The following is a 24,820-nucleotide window of genomic DNA, read 5'->3' as shown; positions in this document are numbered from 1 at the left end:
AAGAGAAATGAAACATGCCCCGTAATGAGAGCCTTCAAACGCAGCGGTCGCGTCCGCCCGACGAGAGACCAGAGAGAATAATAAGAGGCAACACAGCAGGCGCTCATCTCTCCCCTTTATTATTAAAAATGGCACGAAGGCAAATGTAAGCACTAACTCAACTGGAGGGTTTCTCCGGAGGTTCAGAGTAGCACATGGCCATTGGGATAACCACGAGGTCTGTAGTTTATTTTACACAGACCTATAAGGTCTGTTGTCTATAGTTCTGTATTACATTGAGATTTACAGTTATTCATTCAGCAGACGCTTTTATCCAAAGCGACTTACAAATGAGGTAGAGTACAACGCAAGGAGTCCGCGAGTTTTGCTGTTTATAAACACCTTATTTCACGATAACTGATTTGGGCAATAGCAGAAATAACAGATAGGGTACCTGACTACAATATGCCCCTTGGCATCGTCCTGTGTACAAATATTTGATTGTGGAATCATTTCCAGGATAACGCTTGTTGCAGTGTGATTGTTATTGTTCTGTATTCCTATTGCCCACATGCAAATAAACAGGTCTATAAAGACACTCTCGCTTTTCGCAACGGCAGCCTTGGCGCTTCCCAGCGAACACAAACCCTCTTTACAATGATTGGAAAAGGCGATAGACCGCACCTCTTCCATTGGTCCATGCTTTAAACAAAAGTTCCCTCATTGAATACGTAGCCCCACCTTTTTACTAGAATCTTTACACCAGTTTTTTTAAGATAGAAAAACATACACGTTTACCACGCCGTGTATTCAAGATATGGATGGATTATTAGCTGTAAATATAATTCTGTAGCTGAGGATTTGTTTTGGCCACTGGTGATCTAAAGAAAGAAGGTGAGGTCTATCGTGCATTTGTATGGTTTATTATTATACTGAGGTGCGCTGATTGCGAAGCAAGGAATCTCTGTTGACGTTTTTTTAACATTCGGCGCCATTTTCGTACATGGACCATTTAAATACCCAGCTCCCAGATAACCACACGAAGGCTTGAATGTATCGCAATAAGAGGCAATCGTATAATATTACAACGGAATATATATATTTTTCTAAACAAAGATGTTTTGATAGAATGATGCATTTACTGTATTTGTTAGAGTGAAATGGCTGGTTCGCGTATTGCGTGTGGGGCAAAATTAAATAAGGCTTTGTTATAACGTTCACTTGTTCAGTACAATCATTGCAGTCAGGCAGCAGTGTTTCAACAAAAAAATATTGTAACAATACAAACGCGGTTATTATAATCGGAAAAATATAACCAGCTAAATGGTGTTAAATGAAATCGCGTGTTTTTAACGCATCAGAACATGAATGGATACCTTCGTGCGCGAGTACAAGGGGCAATCAGACGCCGACTTGAAACAATAGCAAAATGCTGTTTTATTTGTATTGATAGCAAATATGGGACTTCACCGCCTTCCCATTTAAATTATTTATTCGGCAATGCGCTATCGATGTGTTATGAAAAGTTGTTGTCAATCGACAGATAACTTTAGCCTGTCAAGTCCACGGCACGCAAATTCAGCGTTAGGTCTGCTGCCAGTCTTCATTTGAACACAATCGCGAACAACAACAAATGGCGTTAATGTTCCTTTCCTGTAGCGAGGAGGTGTGCATGTTGATTTCTGTGATGAAAATGCTCAGTTTTTATTTCCAAAGGTAAAATCACATGGCCTCTTGTGCTTGCATTTTTTACTTACGGGATAGGAAATGTTAGCATTGTCTTCTGAAACTTGGTTGTCAGTTTTGTTGAACTGAAGATCATCTTCGGGGCAGGTATGGCCGGTATTCTTTGTGCTGAGATTTTTTTTTCCTCGGGACGCGCATTAGGGGAGAACAAACTGACGCTGTAGGAATCCCTACGAATAACAGAGAAATACAGATACCCTGGACAGCGTTTACTGTGTTCTTGCAGAATGAGAATGTGTGGGGAACAAAAAATTCAAGCAGAACGCATGTAGTTTTAATACAGAATTACAACAACTTCGTAACCGTTACCTGTCCTCCATGCCGGCTGTGTGTGCGGACAGAGCTGTTGTGCTGCCCAGTTAGGGTCTCACCAGTGTCTGTTTCTGACCATAAATTGTGTTAAAAAATGTACACTTGTACGTATTTGTACACCTAATTTTAAATGTTAAAATGTGATTGCTGTGAGTGTCATGAAGAAAGTGTCCCATTTTGGGATGCACCTGTCATCTTTGTTTACATGCCAAGGACGTGATTTTATTCACTCCCTGTGTTTTTACTCGATATCGAGCTGGAGTGGTTGAGAGTCGCAGCCAGCTGTTGGGCCTCTCCACACCATCCTTGGCGGAAAGGCAGTAATCCTGCACTGCTCCTGATTAACTTCAAAGCCTCTTTTCAGGCTCTGAGCTGACTTTCATCACCCAGTCACAAACGAGTAGATATTTCAGAATTCGCTTTTTTCCCCCCTCAGTGTTACTTTGAATCAAAATCAGAATCATATTTTATTGACCAAGCATGCTTCTACACATACAGGGAATTTCACTCCGGTTCTGGTGTCCCTCATATTGCTTGCATACAACGTCAAAGTGACAGCAAATACCAAACAATGGTAGTGCAGGACACATACATGGTTTTTTAGTCTGACTTGGCTGGACACCTTGACTTGAGGCTTGTCTTGTTATAGGTCACCTGATGCGATATTTTTCAAGGCAGCACTGGTGCGCTTCACATTTCTGCTCAGTCTGCTACTAACCCCTCCTCATGTGCATAAAGCATTAAGCATCAGCCCCTTCACTTTTTTACCTTTAGTCACATTAGTTTTCTCCCTTTTTTCCTTTGCCTGCTCCCATCTCCCTTACCTGTCTCCTTTGTCCTTTGTTATGGTCTCTCTCTCTCTCTCTCTCTCTCTCTCTCTCTCTCTCTCTTTCTAATTATTTAATCCCTTACCATGTTCTTTCAAGGATGTCATAATAAGGTCACCAAAGCAGTCTTCTTAAAAAAATTTCTTACAGTATATTGTAACAACATACCAGAGTCACAATAATGGTAGTAAGATAAGCATACAAATTATGAGCACTAATTTAGGTTTGGTGGGTGGGGGGGTCCTTGCTGAGTCTTGGTTCTTGTCTGGCTTGATTTGTCGCCATTAGGGGATTGAAACCCACTCCCTTCTGGCTAGAAGCTCAATTCCTTCACCATCACACCACACGGCTGCCTATGGTAAAAAAGTCTTTCACACTGTGAGTGAACAGCATTACAGTACCAGTCAAAAGTTTGGACACAATTTACTTTCCTTCTTGTTACTGTGTTCCTCATTTTAGAATAATAGTAAAGACGTCAAAACTACAAAATAACACAAATGGAATTATGCAGTGACCAAAAAAAGGTTGAACAAAACTATCTGAACTGACGACTATATGATATTTTAGATTCTTCAGAGTAGCCAACAAATATTTTTTAAAAATATTTTTTGGAAAGAAATTCATACATTTCCATCAACTTTAAAATTTATATTTGTCTGCAAAAAATTCAAGCATTTAAGCATAATTCTTTAAATCAAAGTGTTTTTATTGTTTCCCATTTTCTTAATCAGGTGTGTCCAATCCTTTCACTGGTACTGTATGTTGAGACTGTAAATTTTCAGCGTCTGACCACTTCCTGTTTCCCATCTGACACTGCAGTCGCTACCATGACAACAGACGAGGCACAGCAGCAGAAGGAGCAGGCCCAGGACCCCGGGCCCTCATCCCCTCAGGAAGCGCCTGCGGGCCACTCCCCCAGCTCCCCCCCGGAGGAACAGCCGCTGAAACCCCGCTCCCGAACCTCAGCAGGGCGAGGCCTCTCGCGCCTCTTCTCCTCCTTCCTCAAGCGGAGCTCGCAGTGTTCCGAGGGGGAGGGGTTCGAGACGGAGAGAGCCGATCGGGAGAAAGGCGAGGAGCTCAAGGCGCCCATTGCCGACCCCGAACCCGAGCTCCGGATCGAGGGGGACCCCGCCTTCGACCAGCACTCGCTCAGCAGCTGCGAAATACAGGTGAGGCCACACCCACTGAGGATGCAGGCTGTCAGCATCACTGAAATGCAGGTGAGGCCACACCCACTCCAGATGCAGGCTGTCAGCATCACTGAAATACAGGTGCAGCCACACCCACTCCAGATGCTTGCACATTGTATTCCCATAATTTTAGGTAATTCAAGGACATTATCATTAGACTCTTAACTTTTTTGCTGTATTCCAGTGATTTCGAATGGATGAAACCAGTCCTTGGAGCCAAAGAAGGCCCTTTTGAAGGCACTCTTGCTAGTATAGTTAGTATGCTCATCCTGGTCCATTCCTGAACCTAGTGCTGTAACAGAAGAGTGTGTTGTACAGTACCTCACACCCTGTTACGTTGATGTACACAGTGCACTGCCAGGACCCAAAGCAGCGGGTGTTTTCTGACGTAGGCCCAGGAAGCGTCTGCCAGCTTCATTTTAAGACCCTGCTCACGTTCTCCAGGAACAGAAGTTAGCTTGCTCTGCCTTTGTGAGGCATGAATTATTAATTTTCTGAGACTTTGTTTGGCTTGCCGGTACTGAACAGCTTCTAAACAGCTGAGCTGAATACCAAGCACTTTTTTTTTTTCCTCCTTAATGAATTGTGTCTGTCCCAACCTGGTCTCTGCACCACCTGCAGGTGAAGGGCTTTGTTTTTAAGGTTGTGGGTCTCTGGTGCCATCAGTTACAGAGTGAGGCGCCATCAATTACAACTGAGGAAACAGTGGATTTCAGCAGCCTTTTCGTTAAGCTGACCAGCTCAGGGTGCGAGGAATGTTTAAAGATGTCAGGCCATCGTCAGTAGAGTGGGTGTTAATATGCTTTCTCCCTGGGCTGATCAATGTGCACTCTAACAGCACATTCACACCAGCATCCTGCCTGACACCATGGCAAGTGCGAAAGTGGGTGATGTTCATTTTATTGCAATATTTACATAAACAAAACACAGAACAAGTGCGTCCCTGAGTGTGGAAAGCTTCTCACCTGCTTTCTCGTGTGTCCTAACGTCAGGATTGCAAGGCACTTTCCAGCAAGGAAGTCGGAGCAGAGCACTTTTATCTCTGCACGCCTTGCAGTTCGGGGTCTGAGGTAGTCGCTGCACCCCAGGTGATGGCAGTGTCTGAATGAATTCGGCCACCTTCTGCAACACACGACACGTGGTAGGCCAACCGATAGAGCAAGCACCTCCAGGCTCTTCTCAGCCACTCTGACTTCGCACACCTTTGAGGGAGTGCGGAGTCCACTGCATGACGGGGCTGCTGCAGCCTTGACTTACCTGCCATTCAGCCACATCACCCCAGAAGGAGTGCATTTGCTGAGATGCAAAGGCTGAGGGTTTACAGGACTCATAGGCCTCATAGGCTTGTCATTACATTACATTACATTACATTACGTTGTTGGCATTTAGCAGACATGCTATGGGATGGACTGACAGTCTGTCTGTCTGTCTGTCTCTCCCTCCAGCTGGGCCCAGACCACAAGACGAAGGAGGAAGAGGGAGAGAAGGGAGAGGAGAAGGACCAGAGGGAAGAGGAGGAAGGCGTGGAGGAGGAGGAGGGGGACGACAGTGTTGAGGAAAAAGACGAAGAGGAGGAGGAGGAGGAGGAGGAAGGGGAGGACAAGCTAGAAGACAAGGAGGAGGAGGAGAAAGACATAAAGGACCCCACGTCCCCCACACCCCCGCGGCGTCCAGGGGTCATGAACTGCAAAGTCACTTTGCTGGACAACACTCTATACGAGTGTGAGCTGGATGTAAGACAACAAACTTATCAGTGTTACTCCAGGAATCAACAAGTATCAATTACAGCTATTTTCGAAAGTCAGGGGGTTAAGTCAGGGGTTGAGTAATCTCTCTCTTTCTCTCTCTTTCTCTCTTTCTCTCTCACACACACACACCCACACTCACACAGAAACATGCCAAAGGCCAGGAACTGTTTGTCAGGGTGTGTGACCATCTCAACCTGCTGGAGAGGGACTATTATGGGTTGGCAATCTGGGAGACGCCCTCCGTGAAGGTACTGTAGACAGCGCTTTATTTTCTATGACGAGTTTCCCTGGGTTTCAGGGAAGAAACATACACACATTTCAGGCACTCCCACAAATTTATTTATTTAAAAAATGTTTGCATGTGTTTATGAATGTTCTTGTAGCATGGTATGTGGATGTGAGATAAGGCTTCATAGAAAGAGATAACCCTTCAGGGAAAATGTTACAGAATTCTCTGATTATTTGTGTTCATCTGATGCATTCATTTTCTCTTGATCCTGAACTCTCCGCCAGACCTGGGTGGACCTCACAAAGGAGATCCGCAGACAGGTGCAAGGTGAGTGATGTTGTTGCTGAGGGCCTGGGTGCCTTGCTTCACACTGTTTATACTGCAAGACTCTGTACCCACACAACACTAAACACGCTATACTGAAAATGGTACAGACATGATATTACCCAACATTAAGACAATATTAATGAACAGAATGTATGTATACAATCAGCAGCCAGCTATTTACATACACAGAATGTCAGTCCAAAAACTGACTGTGGCCTCTTTGGCATGCATAAACTTTGAACCCTGCTATGAGGACCATACTTGTCCTTTTTATTTCCCACTATTGTCAGGCTGCTCAGCAAACAAAGTTACAGATACACACACACACACACACACACATACACCAGTATACATACACCACAGGAAAACAGCCAAATAGCTAATCAAAGGAATAAACTGAGCTCTGAATTTTTTATATTAAATGTTATGTAATGTAGTATTAAATATAATAACTTTGTATGTAATTTTTTGATTGTGTTTGCGTTGACCTGAATAAAGAAAACATCCACAGTAGTGGACACTAAAAGCAACCTGGCTGTAGACTGCTGGGTCACATGCCGTGTAACTACTGTCCAGGCCTGTGATGGTGAAATTCACCCTTGTGCTGTGATTGGCTAGTTTGATGTTGGGTGTGTATTTTACTCCTTGGTGTTTCCTCTAGGTACCTCCTGTGACTGTACCTTCAACGTGAAGTTCTACCCACCCGATCCGGCACACCTGACAGAGGACATCACCAGGTAAACCTTTCAAACTTGTTCGCATGCTGCACTCACCCATGGCTGTGCTCATGCTGACCCCTGACCCCTGACCCCTGACCCACGACCCGACAGGTACTTCCTGGTCCTGCAGCTGCGTAAGGACATCCTGAGCGGCCGGCTGCCTTGCTCCTTCGTCACCCTGGCGTTGCTGGGCTCCTACGCCCTGCTGTCCGAGCTGGGCGAGTACGACCCCGATCTCCACGGTAACGGCTACGCCAAAGAGCTGCGGCTTGCTCCAGGTCAGACCAGAGAGCTGGAGGAGAAGATGATGGAGCTTCACCGCACCTACAAGTAAGAGTGATAAACACACATGGATTTAACGAACCGGTGAAGTTGACATGGTGACATTGTCCCTCTCCGTGTGTGCAGGTCCATGAGTCCGGCACAGGCAGATATGATGTTTCTGGAGAATGCCAAGAAACTAGCCATGTACGGGGTGGACCTTCACCCAGCCAAGGTAGGCTCAAGACTTTGTCACAAGACTAAGACAGGGCCCAAAACCTGCTCAGCATGACAAGTTAGGGTCAGAACCTACTCAACAAACCAAGGTAGGGTCACAGTGTTCTTAGCCTCATGTTAGAGATTGATCTGCTCCTATCAGTAAAAACAGTGTGTGATTTTCGAGCACTGAGAGCCACACAAGAGGAAGTCCTCTTTTTGAGGTCTCAAGAAAGAAAAACTACAATAAGACAGACAGCCAGATGTCACACAATGGAGTAGCTGCAATGAACCCACCCTGGGAAAGCACTGCTCTATGGCTGAACGTAACTGATGTCCTTCCTGTCTGTCTGTCTGTCTTTCTGCACCAGGATCTGGATGGAGTTGACATCATGCTGGGCGTTTGCTCCGGTGGCCTAATGGTGTTTAAGGAGAGGCTGAGGATCAACCGCTTCCCCTGGCCCAAGGTCCTGAAGATCTCCTACAAGCGTAGCAGCTTCTTCATCAAGATCCGCCCCTCTGAGGTACAGCGCACGGGCCTCCACCATCCCACAATGCACGGGAAATCACGGTGTCCTGATTGTGCCTTTAGAGTGGGACCTTGAATTTCCTCCTTTACATAACATCCATTACAAGCTGGAGCTGTGTTGCGCTCAATATATATATATTTTTTATTCAGGGTTGCAATATTATATTCACGTGCTTAATGGAAGTAATTGTTGAGATTATACTCCAGGTGATTTATAATTTTGTTGATCGTCACCATAATTTAAAATCAACAAGCCATACTGTACTGAACTTGTACATCACACCTTTGCATCACAGCTGGAACTTTACGAGAGCACAATCGGCTTCAAGCTGCCAAACTACAGGGCCTCCAAGAAGTTGTGGAAAGTCTGTGTGGAGCACCACACATTCTTCAGGTAAGTCACTTGGACCCCACTCCACACTGTGTGCTGTCAGTCAGAATCTCTGCCCGACACCCTGTACTGTCAATGACAGGACAGTGTAGCACAGTGGTAAAGCGCAGGGCTTGTAACCGAAAGGTTGCCGGTTCAATTCTCTGCTGGGGCACTGCTGTTGTACCCTTGGGTAAGGTACTTAACCGAGAACTGCCTCAGTAAATATCCAGCTGAACAAAATGGATAATATGTAAAATTGTAACCTATGTAAATTGCTCTGGATACGAACATCTGCTAAATGACAATAATGAAATGTAATTTAATGGCAGCCTCAACTGCTACCCTGGCTTCATCCCAGAGGCCTCCAGGTCCCCAATGCCTCTAATTAATTAATTGATCCATACAGCTAACGATCCATGAATAATTGTTTAATGAGGCAGAACAGCTGGTTCTTGGGATAACAAAGGGCTGTGGGGTGACCTATGGCCAGTCTGGGATGTGGGGTGTGGAATTAGAGGATTAGGTTAACTTCGTTATGGGACATCCCCCCCGTGTAGCTGAATTCAAATTCAAATGGAGAGTGATTATGCTGATGGTGATCAGAACCATGCCGATGTTGATCAGATGGTGATGCCTCCCCCTGCAGGCTGACCTCCACGGAAGTGGCCACCACCCCGCGCCGGTTTTTGGCCCTGGGTTCCAAGTTCCGCTACAGCGGGCGGACCCAGGCCCAGACCCGCCAGGCCAGCTCCATGATTGACAGGCCGGCCCCCCTCTTTCAGCGCTCAGCCAGCAAGAGGGAGTCGCGCAGCCTGGATGGAGGTGCGTGGCTTTTCTTCTCACAGATCTGCGCTTATGTGCGTACAGCACCAGTCAAAAGTTTGGAAACACCTACTCATGTGGGGTTTTATTTTATTTTTACTGTTCTCCACATTTTAGAATAATAGTAAAGACATCAAAACTATTTAATAACACAAATGGAATTATGCAGTGACCAAAAATTGTTAAGCAAATCAAAACTAATATTTTAGATTCTTTAAAGTAGCCAAAAAATATTGTTTTTAATTTTTTTTTTTGGAAAGAAACTCAGAGGCAACTCATACATAGGCAGCTTCACAACTTCACAATTTATATTTGTCTAAAAAACAAATTTCAAGCAAAAAACATGAAAAAACTGAATGTGAGAGTGTGACTGTGTGGGTGAGTGTGTTTGGGTGTGTGTGTGTGTGTGTCTGTGGGTGGGCATGTTTGGGTGTGTGTGTGTATAATGTGTGTGTATGTGTCTCTGTGGTGTGTGTGAGTGAATGTGGTACTGTTCATTAATGCGTGGTTCATTTCTGTGTCCCAGTGGAATCCAGCCCCCAGAGCACCTGCTTGCTTGTTTCTGTGGAGGTTGTAGAGGAAATGAGGAAGGAGGAGCCTTATACATTTATCACGGCATACCGCTCCTCCATCGATTCCACACACACCTCTAGAGTCGCAGGTCCACTCCACTGCGTGTGCCTCATTTGCAGACAGATATAGCTTTCACTCCTTTTAAAATTTCACAGAAATCTGCTTTTAGCCCCCTAATCTGGTCTTTTGCTTTCTGAAGAAACCTGGTGCAGCTGTGACTGACAAAGGTGCAGGTGAGCATTAGCATCAGGCCTGTCGTTGTTGGCTCAGTGGGGAAATGCGAGTTCGGTAATGAGGAGGGAACAGATGTGAATGCATTGATGCCACATTGATCTACCTGCAGAGAAGCTGTGAATACTGCACTGTGGGGGCTACGCTTTTCAAACTACAGAAACAAACCCTTTATCCTCACCGGCCTTTTAAAGCTGGCGCCAGGTGTGAAGCCGCAGTTTGAATGTGTTCAGGGCCTCCTCTTCCCTGGCCGTGGGAGCAGTGATTGCCGAGACAGGGGCTGTTTGCTGGCCCAGCTGGATGGTGAAGGAACTGTCTGCAAACCTCATTTTCTGATATCAGCTGTACAGTGGGCCCACCCTTTCCTAACACTCATGATCGTTCACTTCCTCCACACTGTTTGTAACTGGGATCTCCCTTCTCTTCTATACTTGACCCCTGACCCCCCTCTGCTGCAGCGGCGATGACCCCAGATAAGAGCACCCGCCCCATCAGCGCCCCCCTCATCCCCCCCGGCCCCTCGGGGGGGGGTGCCCCGCCCCCTGCCGCCACAGCAACCCCCCGCGCCAGCCGCCAGAACGCTGCCACGCCAACAGGCCGCACCCCCCGCCAGGAGAAGAAGGCGGAGATGAAGACGGAGAGACAGGTGGAGAGGTCCTCCAAACCAGAGCCTGCTCTGGAGGTCAAGGTACTCCAGCCCACTGGGAGACACACAGACATGCTGTGCCTACTTCAGAGCAAATCCTGTCATGCGTTTGCTCCCACAATGCATAGAGCTTGGTCGCATTTTAAAGGAGCTTCAGAGATTCTGTGCAGATGCACTGATCATTACTGTTAATAGATAGGCTAATATGGTGGGCACAGTGATTGGGATGAGCCATCCAGATGACTTTAAGATCAGTGATTATACATAGAACCTGCACAGCATTACACTCCAAAACAGGACCAGAGTTATATAACTCTGGTAGAGTTACGGGGATAAGTTCACAGCGTGGATGTCTGCTGCTGATGATGTCAGCAGTTTGAGGACATCACCCTGCAACTCCTCTCCATTTTTTTGGTGAACGAGAGCTCTTTTTATTTACGACAGGAACACCCTAGAACACCCAGAGAAAATACTGCCATTTCCCCTCATATAGCCAGAGAGTGATGAAAACACATTCAATTAGAGCTGCACTGCCAGATGGTACTTTTTTGTATTGTACACCTCAAACACTGTTTATGAACAGATTTCAAAGCAAGCATACTTGCACATGCATGCTGTTTTAATTTCACAGCAGCCGCAATCAGTTGTTCTCAAACTGTGGTCTGTGGATTGGGAGTGCGGTGATGGTGATGAAAAGAGCAAGATGTTTACTATTGATGCTGATGAGGGTCAGAGAATAAATGGGTTAAATGTGCCTCAAAATGGGTTGAAATTTAATTGAGCTCAAATGGTCTGCCGCGCCGTGAAAGCTTTCTTAACTTTTAAGGTGATCTGCAGAAGGGCTCTTGAGTTGCTCAGTCAGTGAAGGTACTGGTGCCCAGAAGCCCACAGCAGCGGAACAAACAGGCTTCATTCTGTTGGGGTAGGGGTGAATACATTACCCAGGCCCCCCTTGTCAAACTGTTCTCAGTGCCCTGTGATTCATTCTGGTGCCCATGAGTCGCTCAGGGTCACAACAGGGAGATGGTTCTGCCCGCTGTTTGGTGTTTGCTTACTGATGCACTGTGGGATTTGTTTTGTGAAAAATAGACACGGTTTGGCATGTGTGTATTTGGTGCATCCTGTGCTCTCAGGTTGTCATGGTGAGATGAGCCTAGTCTGCAATTAGTGATAGCAAAAAGGTGGATAAAAAAGGTATAAAAGAATGAGGGAAGGAAGGAATAAATAAATATATAAATAAATAGTTATCTACCAGAAGAAAAGGTTTGACAGAACCACTTACCTGGGGCTTAATAAGAGCCATTATCTATTCACAGTTTCTGTTATACGGTTGTGTGGGTCGAGGCTTCGCAAGAGTTGAGTATGCACATTCTATTTTTGTTGCGTAACCTTCACAAGACTTCATTAAAGTCATAATTTATGCCCATGATTTTGGCAGCGTGACAGCGAAGGTGAAGGCTCTGTGTGAGTTATTGAGTGTGACGCGGTCTGCCGGGGAGCCGCGCTGGGTGAGCAGGGCGGTGTGTCTGGGCGGAGGGGCTGAGCTGTCTCTGCTCTGCTTCAGACGGTGGCGAGGAGAGAACGGCGGGAGAAGCCGACGGTGACGGCCGCCAACGGGGAGCGCAAGTCGCAGGTTTGTTTCCTGTGAAGACCCCTGCGTCGCCATGTGGGCAACCTATAAGTCATGACCTTTCTCAGATAGCGGGGGTGGGGGTAGGGGTGACAGATGGCTGGGGGGGGTCACTAACCTTTGCCCTTCTTTCCCTCCCCCTGGGGGAACAGCATTCGCCGCGGCCGGGATCAGAGTTGGTGCGGACGAGGAAGGTCAGCACCGTCCAACAGGAGTCATCATCCTCATCCTCACCTCCATGTGCACATAACCCTTTTATTTCTGCAAAAAATCTCAATTTTCAATCCACCTTCTCAGGTTATTCTAAAGAGACAGTACAGTGTTTTATTAATGTGTTTGCTTTAGATGGAGGTCAGTTCACCGTGACATTGTCTGTACGGGAGTGCCCTCTTTGGTCTTAGGGTCTGCTGCTTGATTCACAAGAATCAAATGCTTCCTACAGTGTGTCACAGAGCTGGACATAGTCTCTGTGGAATGAGGAAGCTCAAATCTTTGTGTATAATCCACAGCTCACAGAAGCAAGTATAGAGAGGAAGTGCCGATGCCCTATCATTCTGTCAGCCTTATGGGGCTGTGCAGAAGTGTGCAGGACTTGAAAGGAAAGTCTATGGTGCATAGCGCATTGCTACCTCCACTTATGCTTAGTCAGCTCAGAGATGGCGGAATATCTGATGTCACACCTATCGATCAAGGCCAGGGCCAAGCCTTTCGACCTTTCAGAATGCTTGTCCGCACGGGCTTGGTGATGTCACAGGGAGTGAAAGGGAATGCCGTTGGATGTTGCTGCGGCCACTGGTGAGGGAGGGACCGCAGCCTTGGCTGTGAACTGCTTTTTAATTCCATGTTTGGACAGGCATCTTTTCTGTAGTTAGGGAAGGTGGGGAGCTGGCTGACACTTCTCACAAAAATGAAAAGAACGAGCAAAAGTTCAAAAAACAGGTCATTTAATTTTAAAACCAACAAACAAGGAATCAGCCTGAACACACAGTCAGCAGGGGGAAAAGTGAGCCTCCTAGTCTCCAGCCACACATCTATTTTTAATATGCCTTTAATTGGGCAGGTGTTGCTTGTTATCCAATGCCTGGCTTTATTCAATTAAACACAAAGACAATTACCAATTGACAATTAAACAATTAACCTGTTTGAGATGAAATTGATTGAACTCAGTTATTGACAAGGCTGAAAGCAGAAAGACAACAATCCTTTGACATTTAACAAATGGACAACTCAACAAAGCTCTGGGGAAAAGGTGAACATTCTCCTTCACATGGGGAGTTTATTTGTTCTGAGTATATCCAATTAGTGTAGCGTGGCATGTATATCCAGTTAATTGCTCAGCTGCTTCCTGGACTCTACAGAGAAGGAGAGTCAGGACAGGGCTTCCAAAGGCATGTGTAATATGGACTGAAGAATTAGAATTAGGGAGAATGTGATAGGTTTACCTGTGTCTGTTAGCTATACTGTGTCAGTGATATCAGAGTCAAAAGGTGAAACGCATGGGTATTAAACCTGTATTTTGATAGTCTCTCATTCCTGCCCTATTAGGTATTGAGCAGTCCTTAATGTGGTTGCGGAAATTATCAGTTATTTTAGCGCAAACGTTTAGTGGTCTGTGTAATGCATATCAGCCCATTTCTGTCTGGTTCCAATTCAGCGAGAGAAACATACAGATGTGGCATTATTCAGACAACACCTGAAAAGGGCACTGATGGGGAAAGTGGTGCAGGCATTCTCAACAGCACTGCAGATACGTGGAATAAAAACAGTACTGTCTCTCTCCCCCTGGCCCATTCCCTCCACTCCGCCTCACCCATCCCATCAGCCCTGACCCCTGACCCCCGACCCCTGACATGTGACCCCTGACCCTCAGTGCCACCCCTGGGCTCATGGACATCCTGCACTTTGACCTTTCCTTGCCCCACACACTGACTGCAGTCACACCGGATGCAGTTGGAGACGTTAATAATAAATAAAAGACGTTAACAATAAATTGCCACTGCAACGGCTTTTTCCTTTTCACATATCACAGAAAAGGCCTAAGAAAACTGAGGCGGACACCATTTATATCAGACACAGCAATCTAATGTTGGAGGTTTGTAGGAGCTGTGAAGCACTGTGACGTTCAGCTTGCCGACTGTGGTGCTGCATGCCTTGTTGTTGACCTCATTTGTGGACTCTATTTTTTATTCCATTTTTTTCTAAGCATGGGTTCTCACTGGTCTCTCTTTGTTTTACCTCCATTTTCGGACACGGTTTAACTCAGAAATCTTATTTCATTCATTGATTGACATCAACATGTGTACAGCGTTTATAGTACTCTTGAATGTTGGCTGATTTTATGTCTGTGTTTCTCAGATGCCTGTTGAGTAACATATGATTGGGAATGTAGTGTCTCTGGCCTCCATTGTGGTGCGTGACAGAAACACTCACGTTTCCCACAAAGTAACCCACCCTGGTTAGGCTTCTTTTCTACAAAGCTATAAACATGTCATATTTAAAATATGGATTCATGAACAAGATGTTCTGAATCGTGTTATTGTGCCCTTCAGATGAAAGCATTAAATAAATAAAGCTTTTGGCTGCAGAACTGCAGCTTATAGGCTGTTCCTACATTAGCCAGCAGGGGGCTCTAAGCACACTGTCTCGCTGAACAGTGAAGTTCCCACTCATATTTCAATATGCATTATGTTTTGCTCATAAGCTGCATGAACATAAGTCAAGATTTTGCTGCAGCTGTCAGCCTTATAGATTTGTGCCTATGGCCTTACAATGCCTTCGTCTCTCTTCCCCTCTCTTCCTTTGTCCTTCTCTCCCTATCTGTCTTTTTCTCTCTCTCACAATTATTTCCCTCCCACTCTCTCTCTCTCTCTCGCTTTCTCTGCCTCCCTCTCTCTGTCCCTCACCCCCCACCCCCCCCCCCCCACCCCCCTCCCTCTCCCTCTCTCTCCCCAGGATTTGGATAGGACCCAGGAGGGTATCATGAGGCACCACACCAGCATCAGCGAGCTGAAGAGGAGCTTTATGGAGTCGGTGCCAGAGCCGCGGCCCAGCGAGTGGGACAAGCGCCTGTCCACCAGCTCGCCGTTCCGCACCGCCAGCATCAACGGGCAGCTGCAGCCAGGGGTCGGTGGAGTGAGTTCTTTGGTGGGGGGCGGGGCGGGGGGGGTCAGCAGCTACTCTGTTCTGTGCCCCTCGGTGGACAGATGGCTGAAGCTAAGAGGGACTGGGCCTGTTCAGTAGTTGAATGGGAGGCCGCCCAGTAAATCCAGGCCGCTGCTGAAAGTGATGTTAGTGGGACAGAAACAGAACAGAAAACCAGCAGTCTAGAGCATTCACAATGGTACTGTGCTTTAGTGGATGCTGTCTTTTGGATGAGATGTTAAAACAAATGTTATGACTCACTGAGTTCATAGGTAGGTCATAGGTCATAGGTCAGAGAGTACCCTGATACATATTGGAGGTGGTTGACGTGGCTTAGCTCAGCCACCGCTAATCACAGAATGTGTTACTTCGGCATCTCAGCTGTCATTTTTAAATATCATCATTTTTACATAACTGCCATGTTAGAACAGTGGAAATAAGCAGAACACCACAGAAAACTTCTTCAGCAATAATTGCTGTTGGCGGATACACAAATCACCATCTTGAGTATTCACATGTGGCAGGACTTCCTGTTTTCTGCCAGCCACTAGGCCTATATAAATATAAATATCGATTCATTGTTCATGACATCATCACGATACTTCAGTATACATATTAATAATTTCTGTGTTGAATTATTAGTTTGATTTTTTTACACTATGAAATGTGTTTTTGTCTGGAAAGAAAATCCCCTTTGTCCATAAGCCTTTGGCATGGGTGCAGTGCAGAATAGCACTGAGGAATATAGCACAATGCAGCATAGCAAAGTACAGTATAGCACTCTGGTACGGTACATTATTTGCAGGATCTCTGAAATGTATCCCCTGTGGACGACAAGGGCTTTTTTTTTTTTTTTGCTAGTTCTCTTTGTGAATGATAGACCCATCGCTTAGAACATGGTAAGGCCCTTGTGTGGTAATAGACTTGTAATGTTTCCTCTTTATGAACTGTCATCATTATAGCCACATAAGCAGGGTGATGAAAGTGGCGAGATGGACGCTCATGACTGTCTGGCCTGTATGGCTGGCGTTCAGGTTATGGGAGCTCATTTTGTATTGTACTGCTTTATGAGGAAGGCCCTGTCTGTGAAGTGATTAGAGTCGTGGCGCCATTTGTCTGTTCCTAAGCAATAACCTCTGATGGAATCCTGGGATTCTGCAAGTTGTCATTACCAGCCGCTGCTTGGATTGCTGCCCAAAGCCAGATCAGAACAATTTTCAGAACCAGGCCTAAGGTCTGTTCGGGAGAGTGGTGCTTCAGGATATGCATGTTATCAGTGAGTCAGTGATTTTAACATCTCGCAGTGTTTTGCTGCAAAGGACAGCAAAGTCTTTTGATTTGATCACATAAGTGATGGACAGCATACCCCCCATTATGGGGTCCAGAAGCCTCCTCTGTCACTAGCTTTCTGTTACCTGTAGCTTTGTTACCCGTTACTTTGTTTCCAGTAGCTTTGTTGCCTGTTGCTTTCTGTTATCTGTAGCTTTATTACCTGTAGCTTTCTGTTACCTGCAGGTTGCTCTTTCTTGTAGATATATTTTTCCTGTAGGTTTGTGAGCATCTCGTATCCTTCCAGCTGGTTCTTAAATTCTCTAAGATAAAGAATCGAGCTGCAGCTTCTTATGAAATCTGATTACCAACAGAAATACACGTGCAAGTAAAGGTGCTGTTTTTGTGTGGTGTGCGTACACACAGCTGAAGACATTGTGAGTTTGTGTGTAGCAGCAGCTGAAGATGCTGTGTGTGTGTGTGTGTGTTTGTGTGTGTATGCAGGTGAAGACACCCACCTTAGCGTCGGCACACAGACGGGTTGGTGGTGCTTGGGAGGTAACACCAGCGTAATGCGGTGCTGTTACCGGCGAAGGCTGCAGTAGCAATCAGTAGTTGATCTCCTGCGCGTTTCTTTATGAGCTATAAAGAAAGAAGGACAGCTGCGGCAGAAGGAGGCTGCAACTCTGGCCCGGCCAGCGGCAGCCTCCAGCTTTAGCTGAGCTGCGCTCCCAGTAGCATCACGACAGCCACTGCACGACCCTGCTACCTACCCCCCCCTCCCCGACCCCTCCCCAGCCTTCTGATACACACACACACACACACACACACACACCCACACGTATACACACTCTCTTTCACCCCTCCCTCCACCCTCACAAATCTCATCACCCTTCTCTGTCCCTCCCCCCTTTCTGAAAACGCCCCTTTGTCCTGCCCATCCACCATCTCCCACCCCATTGCCTACCCTCTTTCTGGTCCCAGGCCCCAGGAATGGCAGCTTTCAGCTTAGGCTCTGCTTGATGCAAACAGCATGGCTGGTCTGACCACAGAGCGAAGCTGCATGACAGACTCTTATGTGTCTGAAGGAGGTTCAAAGAAAGGACAGGCAGTCTGGCCGCTCTTACTCTAATTGTTATTTCTCTCACAGACCTGCTCCCCTCCTCTCCTCTCTTCTCTTCTCTTCTCTTCTCCTTCCCTTCACTGGAGGAATGTTCCCCTGTCTTTCCCTCTCTCTCCATCCCATTCCCTTCTCTTGACTCTCTCCTCCCCCATCTGTCTTTCCTTTTCCTTTCATCACGTCCTCTTCTGGCCGGCTCTGCCCCTTTGTGTATGCAGAGCCCCTCCCTCACCACAGTTGCCGTGTTTGGATTTAGACACACGCCATGACGCTCCATCCGTTGAGCCCAACTCCGTGCCTCTGGGGAAAAATCTGAATGTGACCGTCATCGTGGAACACACGGTTCTCTCTGACCGTCATCATGTAACACACGGTTTGCACCCGGGGGACAGGCAGGACGCGGACACAGCACCATTTATCCTCCGGTGTTTTCAGGGGGCGTCTCTAGTTAGACAGTGACTCGGGCAGTGTGAACTGGCGGGTTAATGGTGTGTCCCTCTGACGGCAGAGACAACAAGAACTGTCCTGAGGATACGCTCACCTCCTCTCTGTTATGAGGATACTCTGTCCTTATTTTCCTTACTCTTCCTGTCCATTCTGAGTTTCCCTTCTCCTCCTCTCTGTCCTGAGTTTCTGTTCTCCTCCTCTCTGTCCCAAGTTTCCATTCCCCTCCACTGTGTCCTGAGTCTCCATTCTCCTCCTCTGTGTTATGTGTTTCCATTATCCCCCTCTTTATCCCGAGTTTCCATTCCCCTCCACTGTGTCCTGAGTCTCCATTCTCCTCCTCTTTGTCCTAAATCTCCATTCTCCTCTCTACATTCTCCTCTATTATACCCATTTCCTCTCTGTCAGAGATAATCTGGAAATTAAAAAAAAAAACACAATTTTTCAACATAAGGTCTGATCCTGCGGTGGAACTGAATTCTTAAAACTGAAGCGCCACGCCGCCGCTCCGTGGGTGCGGCCCGGTGGACCGCCGTGCTCGCTCCTGCATCACGCGGCTTTGAGGCTTTGAATGAGAAGGAGTGCGTGGAGTCCGGCCACGCCCCACTCCACGCTGACCGCTGTCTGCACAGAAAGCTCTCAGAGGGGAGAACAAGGTGGAAACGGCACTCTGTCTGCTGATTGTTCCATAAAATCTACTTGGAAATAACATTTGAATATGAAAAGGTAGCACTTTAGTTTACAGCTGCCACGTAATTTCAGTGTTCTTGTTCATTTGATTTTTGTGTCTGTGTACCAAGCCACACGAGCTGGGAGAAGGTACAGTTTGTTGCAAGGCAACATATCAAGGTTACCTCTTTTTTACCGTATTACTCCCACCTTATCCTGAGCTCTGCAAAATTCAGCCAAAAAATTGCAATTGCAGCTGGAGCGAAAGAAATGAATTGATTGGAAAGTTTCAGCTGTGCACAGACCAGGAACAAAATGAAGTATAACGGCACACTGTTTAAATTGCAAAATTTGCAATGTTCAAATTATAACGGTCACTTCCCGTAACCGCCAGACTGTATAAGAAAACCACCTTGTTTGTCACCCTTAATTTCCTGAAATGCCTCCCCCCTCCCACCCAAACCCCTGCATTCCCGCGACCTCGTGCTCGTTCATGGCTCTCTGTCTCTCTCGGTCTTCTGTCGCCAAACGCAGCCACAGAGAGGCGCTGTGTTCCTACGGGAAGAGTCCCTGGCTCCTGGGGGCCCACCGGTCCGGCAGGAGGACCAAGAGGACCAGGGTGAAGAAGAGGAAGAAGAGGAGGCAGGGGAGGGGCGTCCCCAAAGGGTGTCCGTCTCCATCCCCGGGGAAGTGAAGCCGTGCCAGCTGTCTCTCGTCCCCCTGCAGCGCCCTCGCGTCCCCTTCCTCCTGTCCTTCCTGTTGGTGATGGCCGTGGCTCTGTGGTGGCTGGTGTTTTTATGAAAGGCGGCCGAACCCCCCCTCCCCGCCCCTCGGGCGGACTGATCACGCCGAGCTTCCCCGTGCAGACTCACTCTCTCAGAGGCAGAAAGCGGGTTTTCGCTCCTCGTTTAAAATTCCGGCTCTGTTGTCTGCTTCCACTTCCTTTCTCTTTCATGTGCTCTCCTCCACACGGGAGGAGAGCACGTCCTTACACACACTCTTACACACGCACTCACTCACACGCTCTCTCACACACACACACTCAGACAAACATCTGCTGAAAATAAGATGAAAAAGTGTATTCTAGGACAAGACCAAAAACTAAAAAATATTACTGTAGTTGAATATTTTTGCCTTGGGAAATCATTGTTATGCGCACAACAATAGAGCTCTTTCGCTGCAGACCTATAAGTGGCTCTTATAAGACATGGCTGGTGGTTATGTTGGATATGTTTGTGATATTCAGACTGTAAAGGGGAAAGCTGGCAGATGTCACTTGCTGCTTTAATTTCTCAACCCGTATATCGCTTGGAGTTTCTTTAATGCTTTAGCACCACAGACTTTCCAAAAAAAATTTCCCGCTGGCTCACTGCCTTGCCTTAAACTGTGCGTTAACTGCTCTGAGTGGTACTAATTTTGTTTACGGAGAGACTGAGGAGCCGAGAAGAAAAGAACAGGATGTTATATAACATAACGGTCCTACCTCAGAGCTTAGCCCCCCAGCTAACGGTTTTTAGGGATGAAGAAGGACATTTATTTATTTATTTATTTTCAGATTGATTAGGAATACCTGTTGACATGCATACTTTCCAAAGCTCTTGTGCTTGCATCCTGTTAGCTTGAAGAGACAGTGAAAGTGTTTTTCCTTTGAACAAACCAAAAAGCCAAAAACAGCAGCATGACAAAATAGCTATGGTCTTTTTCACTTTCTTGCTTGACAGGGAAAGCCATGACTTCAAGGAGAACGCAGTACATATCATTTATGATTTTTATGATGTACGTGTATTGGTATAAAGTCATTTCTTGTGTACTGGAAATATAGGCATGTTGGGTATTGATCAACATTAGCACATTCTCTGTATTTAAGTAGGGAGAGACCTTTGGAGGGAAAGGAGGAGTTGGTCAGATTTCACACAGAAAGAATAATGGCTTTCCATGAATTAGTGGGACTGTGATGTGATACTCCGGCTCCAGCAGTTTTTTCCAGCATACTAGAAATTACTTTCCACTTATGCATGCATATCATAAAACATGCTGAATTAAAGATTTTGACTGGAGTTCCCTGTTTAAAAAAATCCAAACAGGAAATGATTACTGGGTATCTCTGTATAATATCTTGCTTTTCCTGTTTTCGCCAGATGTGGAATTGCAGATGGCAAAATGTATTGAAGCACAAAGGCATGTTACCCCTTCACAAGCGGGTGGTTTGTAATAAACTTCGGTGATCAAATGTCGTCTTGGTGGGTTTTGAGCTCTGAGATGATAGTGGTTTTATCGGTGTCTCTCATTTGCATAATCTGCATATTTGATGAACGGTGGTAATTGGTTTCATCAGCTGTCTGACCTGCAGGGGGAGCCTCTGGGACACAGAACTGGAGGAGCAGTTGAAGAAACCCTAACCCTGTCTGTGTGTATGTGTGTGCGTCCGTGTGTCTGTCTGTTCGTTCCGTCTGTGTGTTTCTGCTCAGTCCCCACTGGTGAAAACGCACACCGTCACCATCTCCGACGTCACCAACGCCGTCCGCGGGGACGTGTCCGCCATGGAGGTCCCCATCGTGCACACGGAGACCAAAACCATCACGTATGAGGCGGCACAGGTAGTCAACGTCCCCTTCCCCCTCATCCCAAACCCTCTCCACCACCACTGCCCATGTGGTTCTGTCTATATGCTGTGTGTCAGCAGTGCTGAGGTCTGGCAGTGTGTGCAACAGCTGTCTCCTTTGCAGCCATTGGACAGTGGGGACTCCGGAGTGCTGTTGAGCGCACAGACCATCACCTCGGAGACGGTTAGCACGACCACCACCACCCAGATCACCAAGGTTAGCGCTCCGTTCTCAGCCTTGTCGATCTGGATCGGTCACAAGCAGCTGTGGCTGCAGTGGCATCTTCCATAAGGACTCATGGAATCAAAGATAATTCGCAGTTCCTAATACTCATGCTTTGTGTAGAGCTATAAAAAATGTTTTAAGTTCCTGATGTGTGCTAGAGCGTACGTTATAATGTGTACTCTAGGGGGTCTGTAAACACATTCTACTGTGGACCTGTGTCTACATGGGGTACACACCCAGCTCACATATTCCTTTTAACCTTTTGCTCCTCTTTTTCCTTCTCTACTTCTCCCCTCCCTGTTATTCTCTCTCCTTTTTGGCCTCTCTCCCTCAACACCTCCCACCCCCACCCCCAGACGGTGAGAGGAGGAATTTCTGAGACGCGTATTGAGAAGAGGATTGTCATTACAGGCGATGCGGAAATCGACCATGACCAGGTGAGGCATGAATCCATATATATTCAGAGAAGTTCATATATACAGTACTAGTCAAAAGTTTGGACACAACTTTTATCCTTTATTTTTACTATTTTCTAGATTTTAGAATAATGGTAAAGACATTAAAACTATGAAATAACACAAATGGAATTATGCAGTGGCACTGAAAGATCAAAACTATTATATATTTTAGATTCTTCAAAGTAGTCAAACATATTTTTTTTAATTAAATTCATACATAGGCATCAACTTCACAGTTTATATTTGTTTAAGAAACAAATTTCAGGCATTTAAGCATATGTCTTTAGATCAAAATGTCTTTGAATGCTTGTTTCCCATTATCTTAATCAGGCATGTCCAAACTTTAATATATGAATAAAATATATAGGAAAGTATATATAAAATAATAATAAAAAGAAAAAAAAGAACACACTTTCAGATATTGCCGTGGTCGTGTATGTGTGTAAACACTAAGTTGTAACTGTGACCCATACTTGCCCCTGCCCTTTCCCCTGCCCCTGCCCCATAGGCTCTAGCCCAGGCCATAAAAGAGGCAAAGGAGCAGCACCCCGACATGTCGGTCACCAGGGTGGTGGTGCACCAGGAGACGGAGATAACTCCGCAGTGACTCACACCAGCCACGCCCTCAAGGTGAGCATCCCTCCCTTCTGCATCTTCTGCGTTTCTTTAGCCATATCGCTCCGAGGTCCATTTCGGACTGGACGTACTGCCTATCTCTAATTCTTCCCCATCTTGCCACAATAAATCACGATTATTGACAGTTATTCTGAACTCAGGTAGAATCAAAGAAGTGTTGTGTACATTTTTAATGTAACTAAAACATCTTTGGGTATTTACAAGTATACTAGTTAGAATAATCCACATCTAAACGTGTGTTGTACACAATAAATGTACAAGTATGTGCTTAATATTTAATACTTTTTTTATTTAAGTATGTTCTTAAATATAAAAAAAAAAACTTTTAGTGTTTGCTAACATGTTGACAGTTAATAAAGGGTTTAGATTCAGCTGCCAGCTTTCTTCCTTTTAGTGTTTATCTAGTCAAAGTGTTATGTATGAGGTGTATATGGCTGTAAGAGTGTTTACGGTGTTCAAATGTGGAGTGTCTAGGGTGTGTGTGTGTGTGTGTGTGTGTGTGTATATGTGAATGTCTGTTGAATTGGCTGTGTTTTGTGTGTTGAATGCCAGTGTGTTCAAGGTGTGTATATACAGATATGTACATGTTTAACAGTATGTGTGTGTGTGTACAGATGTGCTCTCCTGTTGGCTTCCACCTTCTACGGTCTGACTGTGAAATCCCCTGTGTTTTGTCTCAGCTTTGTTCTTTTTCTTTTCGAACCTTTCAGTCCTTTTCAGACAGGACGTGCCTCATTACCCCTCGCCCTGTCAAACCATGCCTCTGTTCTGCTCATAGCAACATTTCTGATATCACTGATCTGGGTACAGTGCTGGCTGTAGTCTGTCCAGGTCCCGGGTTCAGTTTCATTTAAGGTGGTGGAGAATTCCATGGACGTGCTTATGGATAAAATAAAACTTGACTGAAGCTTTGTCCTTACAGCTCTCGAGGGGAGCATCAGGGGAGCCTCAATAATGTGAACAGACAGGCCTGCCTTCTGCCCACCCCCCATCCTGGCGTGATTCTAAACCAGCATTTCCGCAGTGAGCCTCCACCACCTCCAACAACCCCGACTAGCCAACCAGAGGGTCCCCTGCACCCACCCAACCTGCCTCAACTCTCAACCCAAAACTCTGACCCTGCCTCTCCCAGCCATTTTCTTAAGGCACTGCGGAACACTGGGTGGGGGAAATCTTGGTTGCCTGGAAACCAACGGGCAATCTCCAGGATTCATCATCTGATGGTCCCTGATTTCCCACAATTCCCCACTCTTCCTTCTCCACTCACTGCCAAAACCCGGAGTGGATCACCAGCACCTGAAATGGCCCCAGATTCCACCATCCGGTTTTTACTAATGACAAAGGGGTTTTGTAACCTTTTACTGTTTGTATGAGTTTTTGCACTTTTTCCCTCAGGATGATTAATTGGTTAAATTGAACCTGACCTGTCACTGAACACCCTCTAGAGGGCAGAGGGATTTGTGGGAAACAGAGTTCTGCTTCAGCATGTCCGGGTCATCTGTCCAGGCTCTCAGTGAAAAAAATTCAACATTTTATTTATAATCTTTGAAATGGATGTAGCCAAACTATTTTTCTCTTTCTTATTTTTCACTCGAGAATGTTTGCATTCAATTAAAAAAAAAACTGGGCTATTTTTTCTTTCTTTTTAAAATGTAACTTAATCTGTGATTGATATTTATTTAGTTATAGTAGTGTTATTTGTTGTTGCCATTTCTCAGAGAGGGAGTGTGGGAATGTGGGGAAATACTGAAGGTGCATTTTTCTAGATTATATTTTTATCTGATTTTGGTCTCCTTTTGTGTTCATAAGTGCAGTGCTGTAGATATCCAGGCTTTGTAGAACTGATAGGTTGTCTGATTTTTGGATTATGGGGAAAACAGAACATTCCATTTTGAGT

General features: G+C 46.0%; 1 protein-coding gene across 2 annotated transcripts; it reads left to right on the top strand.

Moving 5' to 3' along the window:
- The first annotated feature begins 754 nt into the window (after positions 1-754).
- LOC118796291 (protein 4.1-like) lies at positions 755-24,552 on the top strand. Of its 2 annotated transcripts, XM_036555113.1 has the most exons (21): positions 755-873; positions 3,684-4,033; positions 5,500-5,787; positions 5,946-6,050; positions 6,316-6,358; positions 7,020-7,095; positions 7,189-7,407; positions 7,486-7,573; positions 7,926-8,078; positions 8,380-8,477; positions 9,103-9,278; positions 10,541-10,770; positions 12,293-12,361; positions 12,511-12,552; positions 14,388-14,450; positions 15,311-15,481; positions 21,470-21,598; positions 21,728-21,820; positions 22,186-22,266; positions 22,796-22,917; positions 23,846-24,552. In XM_036555113.1, exons 2-20 carry the CDS (start codon positions 3,692-3,694, stop codon positions 22,892-22,894), a joined length of 2,565 nt encoding a protein of 854 aa, XP_036411006.1. In that variant the 5' UTR covers positions 755-873; positions 3,684-3,691; the 3' UTR covers positions 22,895-22,917; positions 23,846-24,552. The 2 variants fall into 2 exon arrangements, with proteins under 2 accessions (XP_036411006.1, XP_036411007.1); XM_036555114.1 differs by lacking the exon at positions 12,511-12,552.
- The last annotated feature ends 268 nt before the right edge of the window (positions 24,553-24,820 follow it).

Source organism: Megalops cyprinoides, chromosome 21, assembly GCF_013368585.1.
Source record: "Megalops cyprinoides isolate fMegCyp1 chromosome 21, fMegCyp1.pri, whole genome shotgun sequence".
NCBI classification, from domain to species: Eukaryota; Metazoa; Chordata; class Actinopteri; order Elopiformes; family Megalopidae; genus Megalops; species Megalops cyprinoides.
Note: the sequence above shows the minus strand (reverse complement) of the source record. Positions and strands in the feature narration are given on the sequence as shown.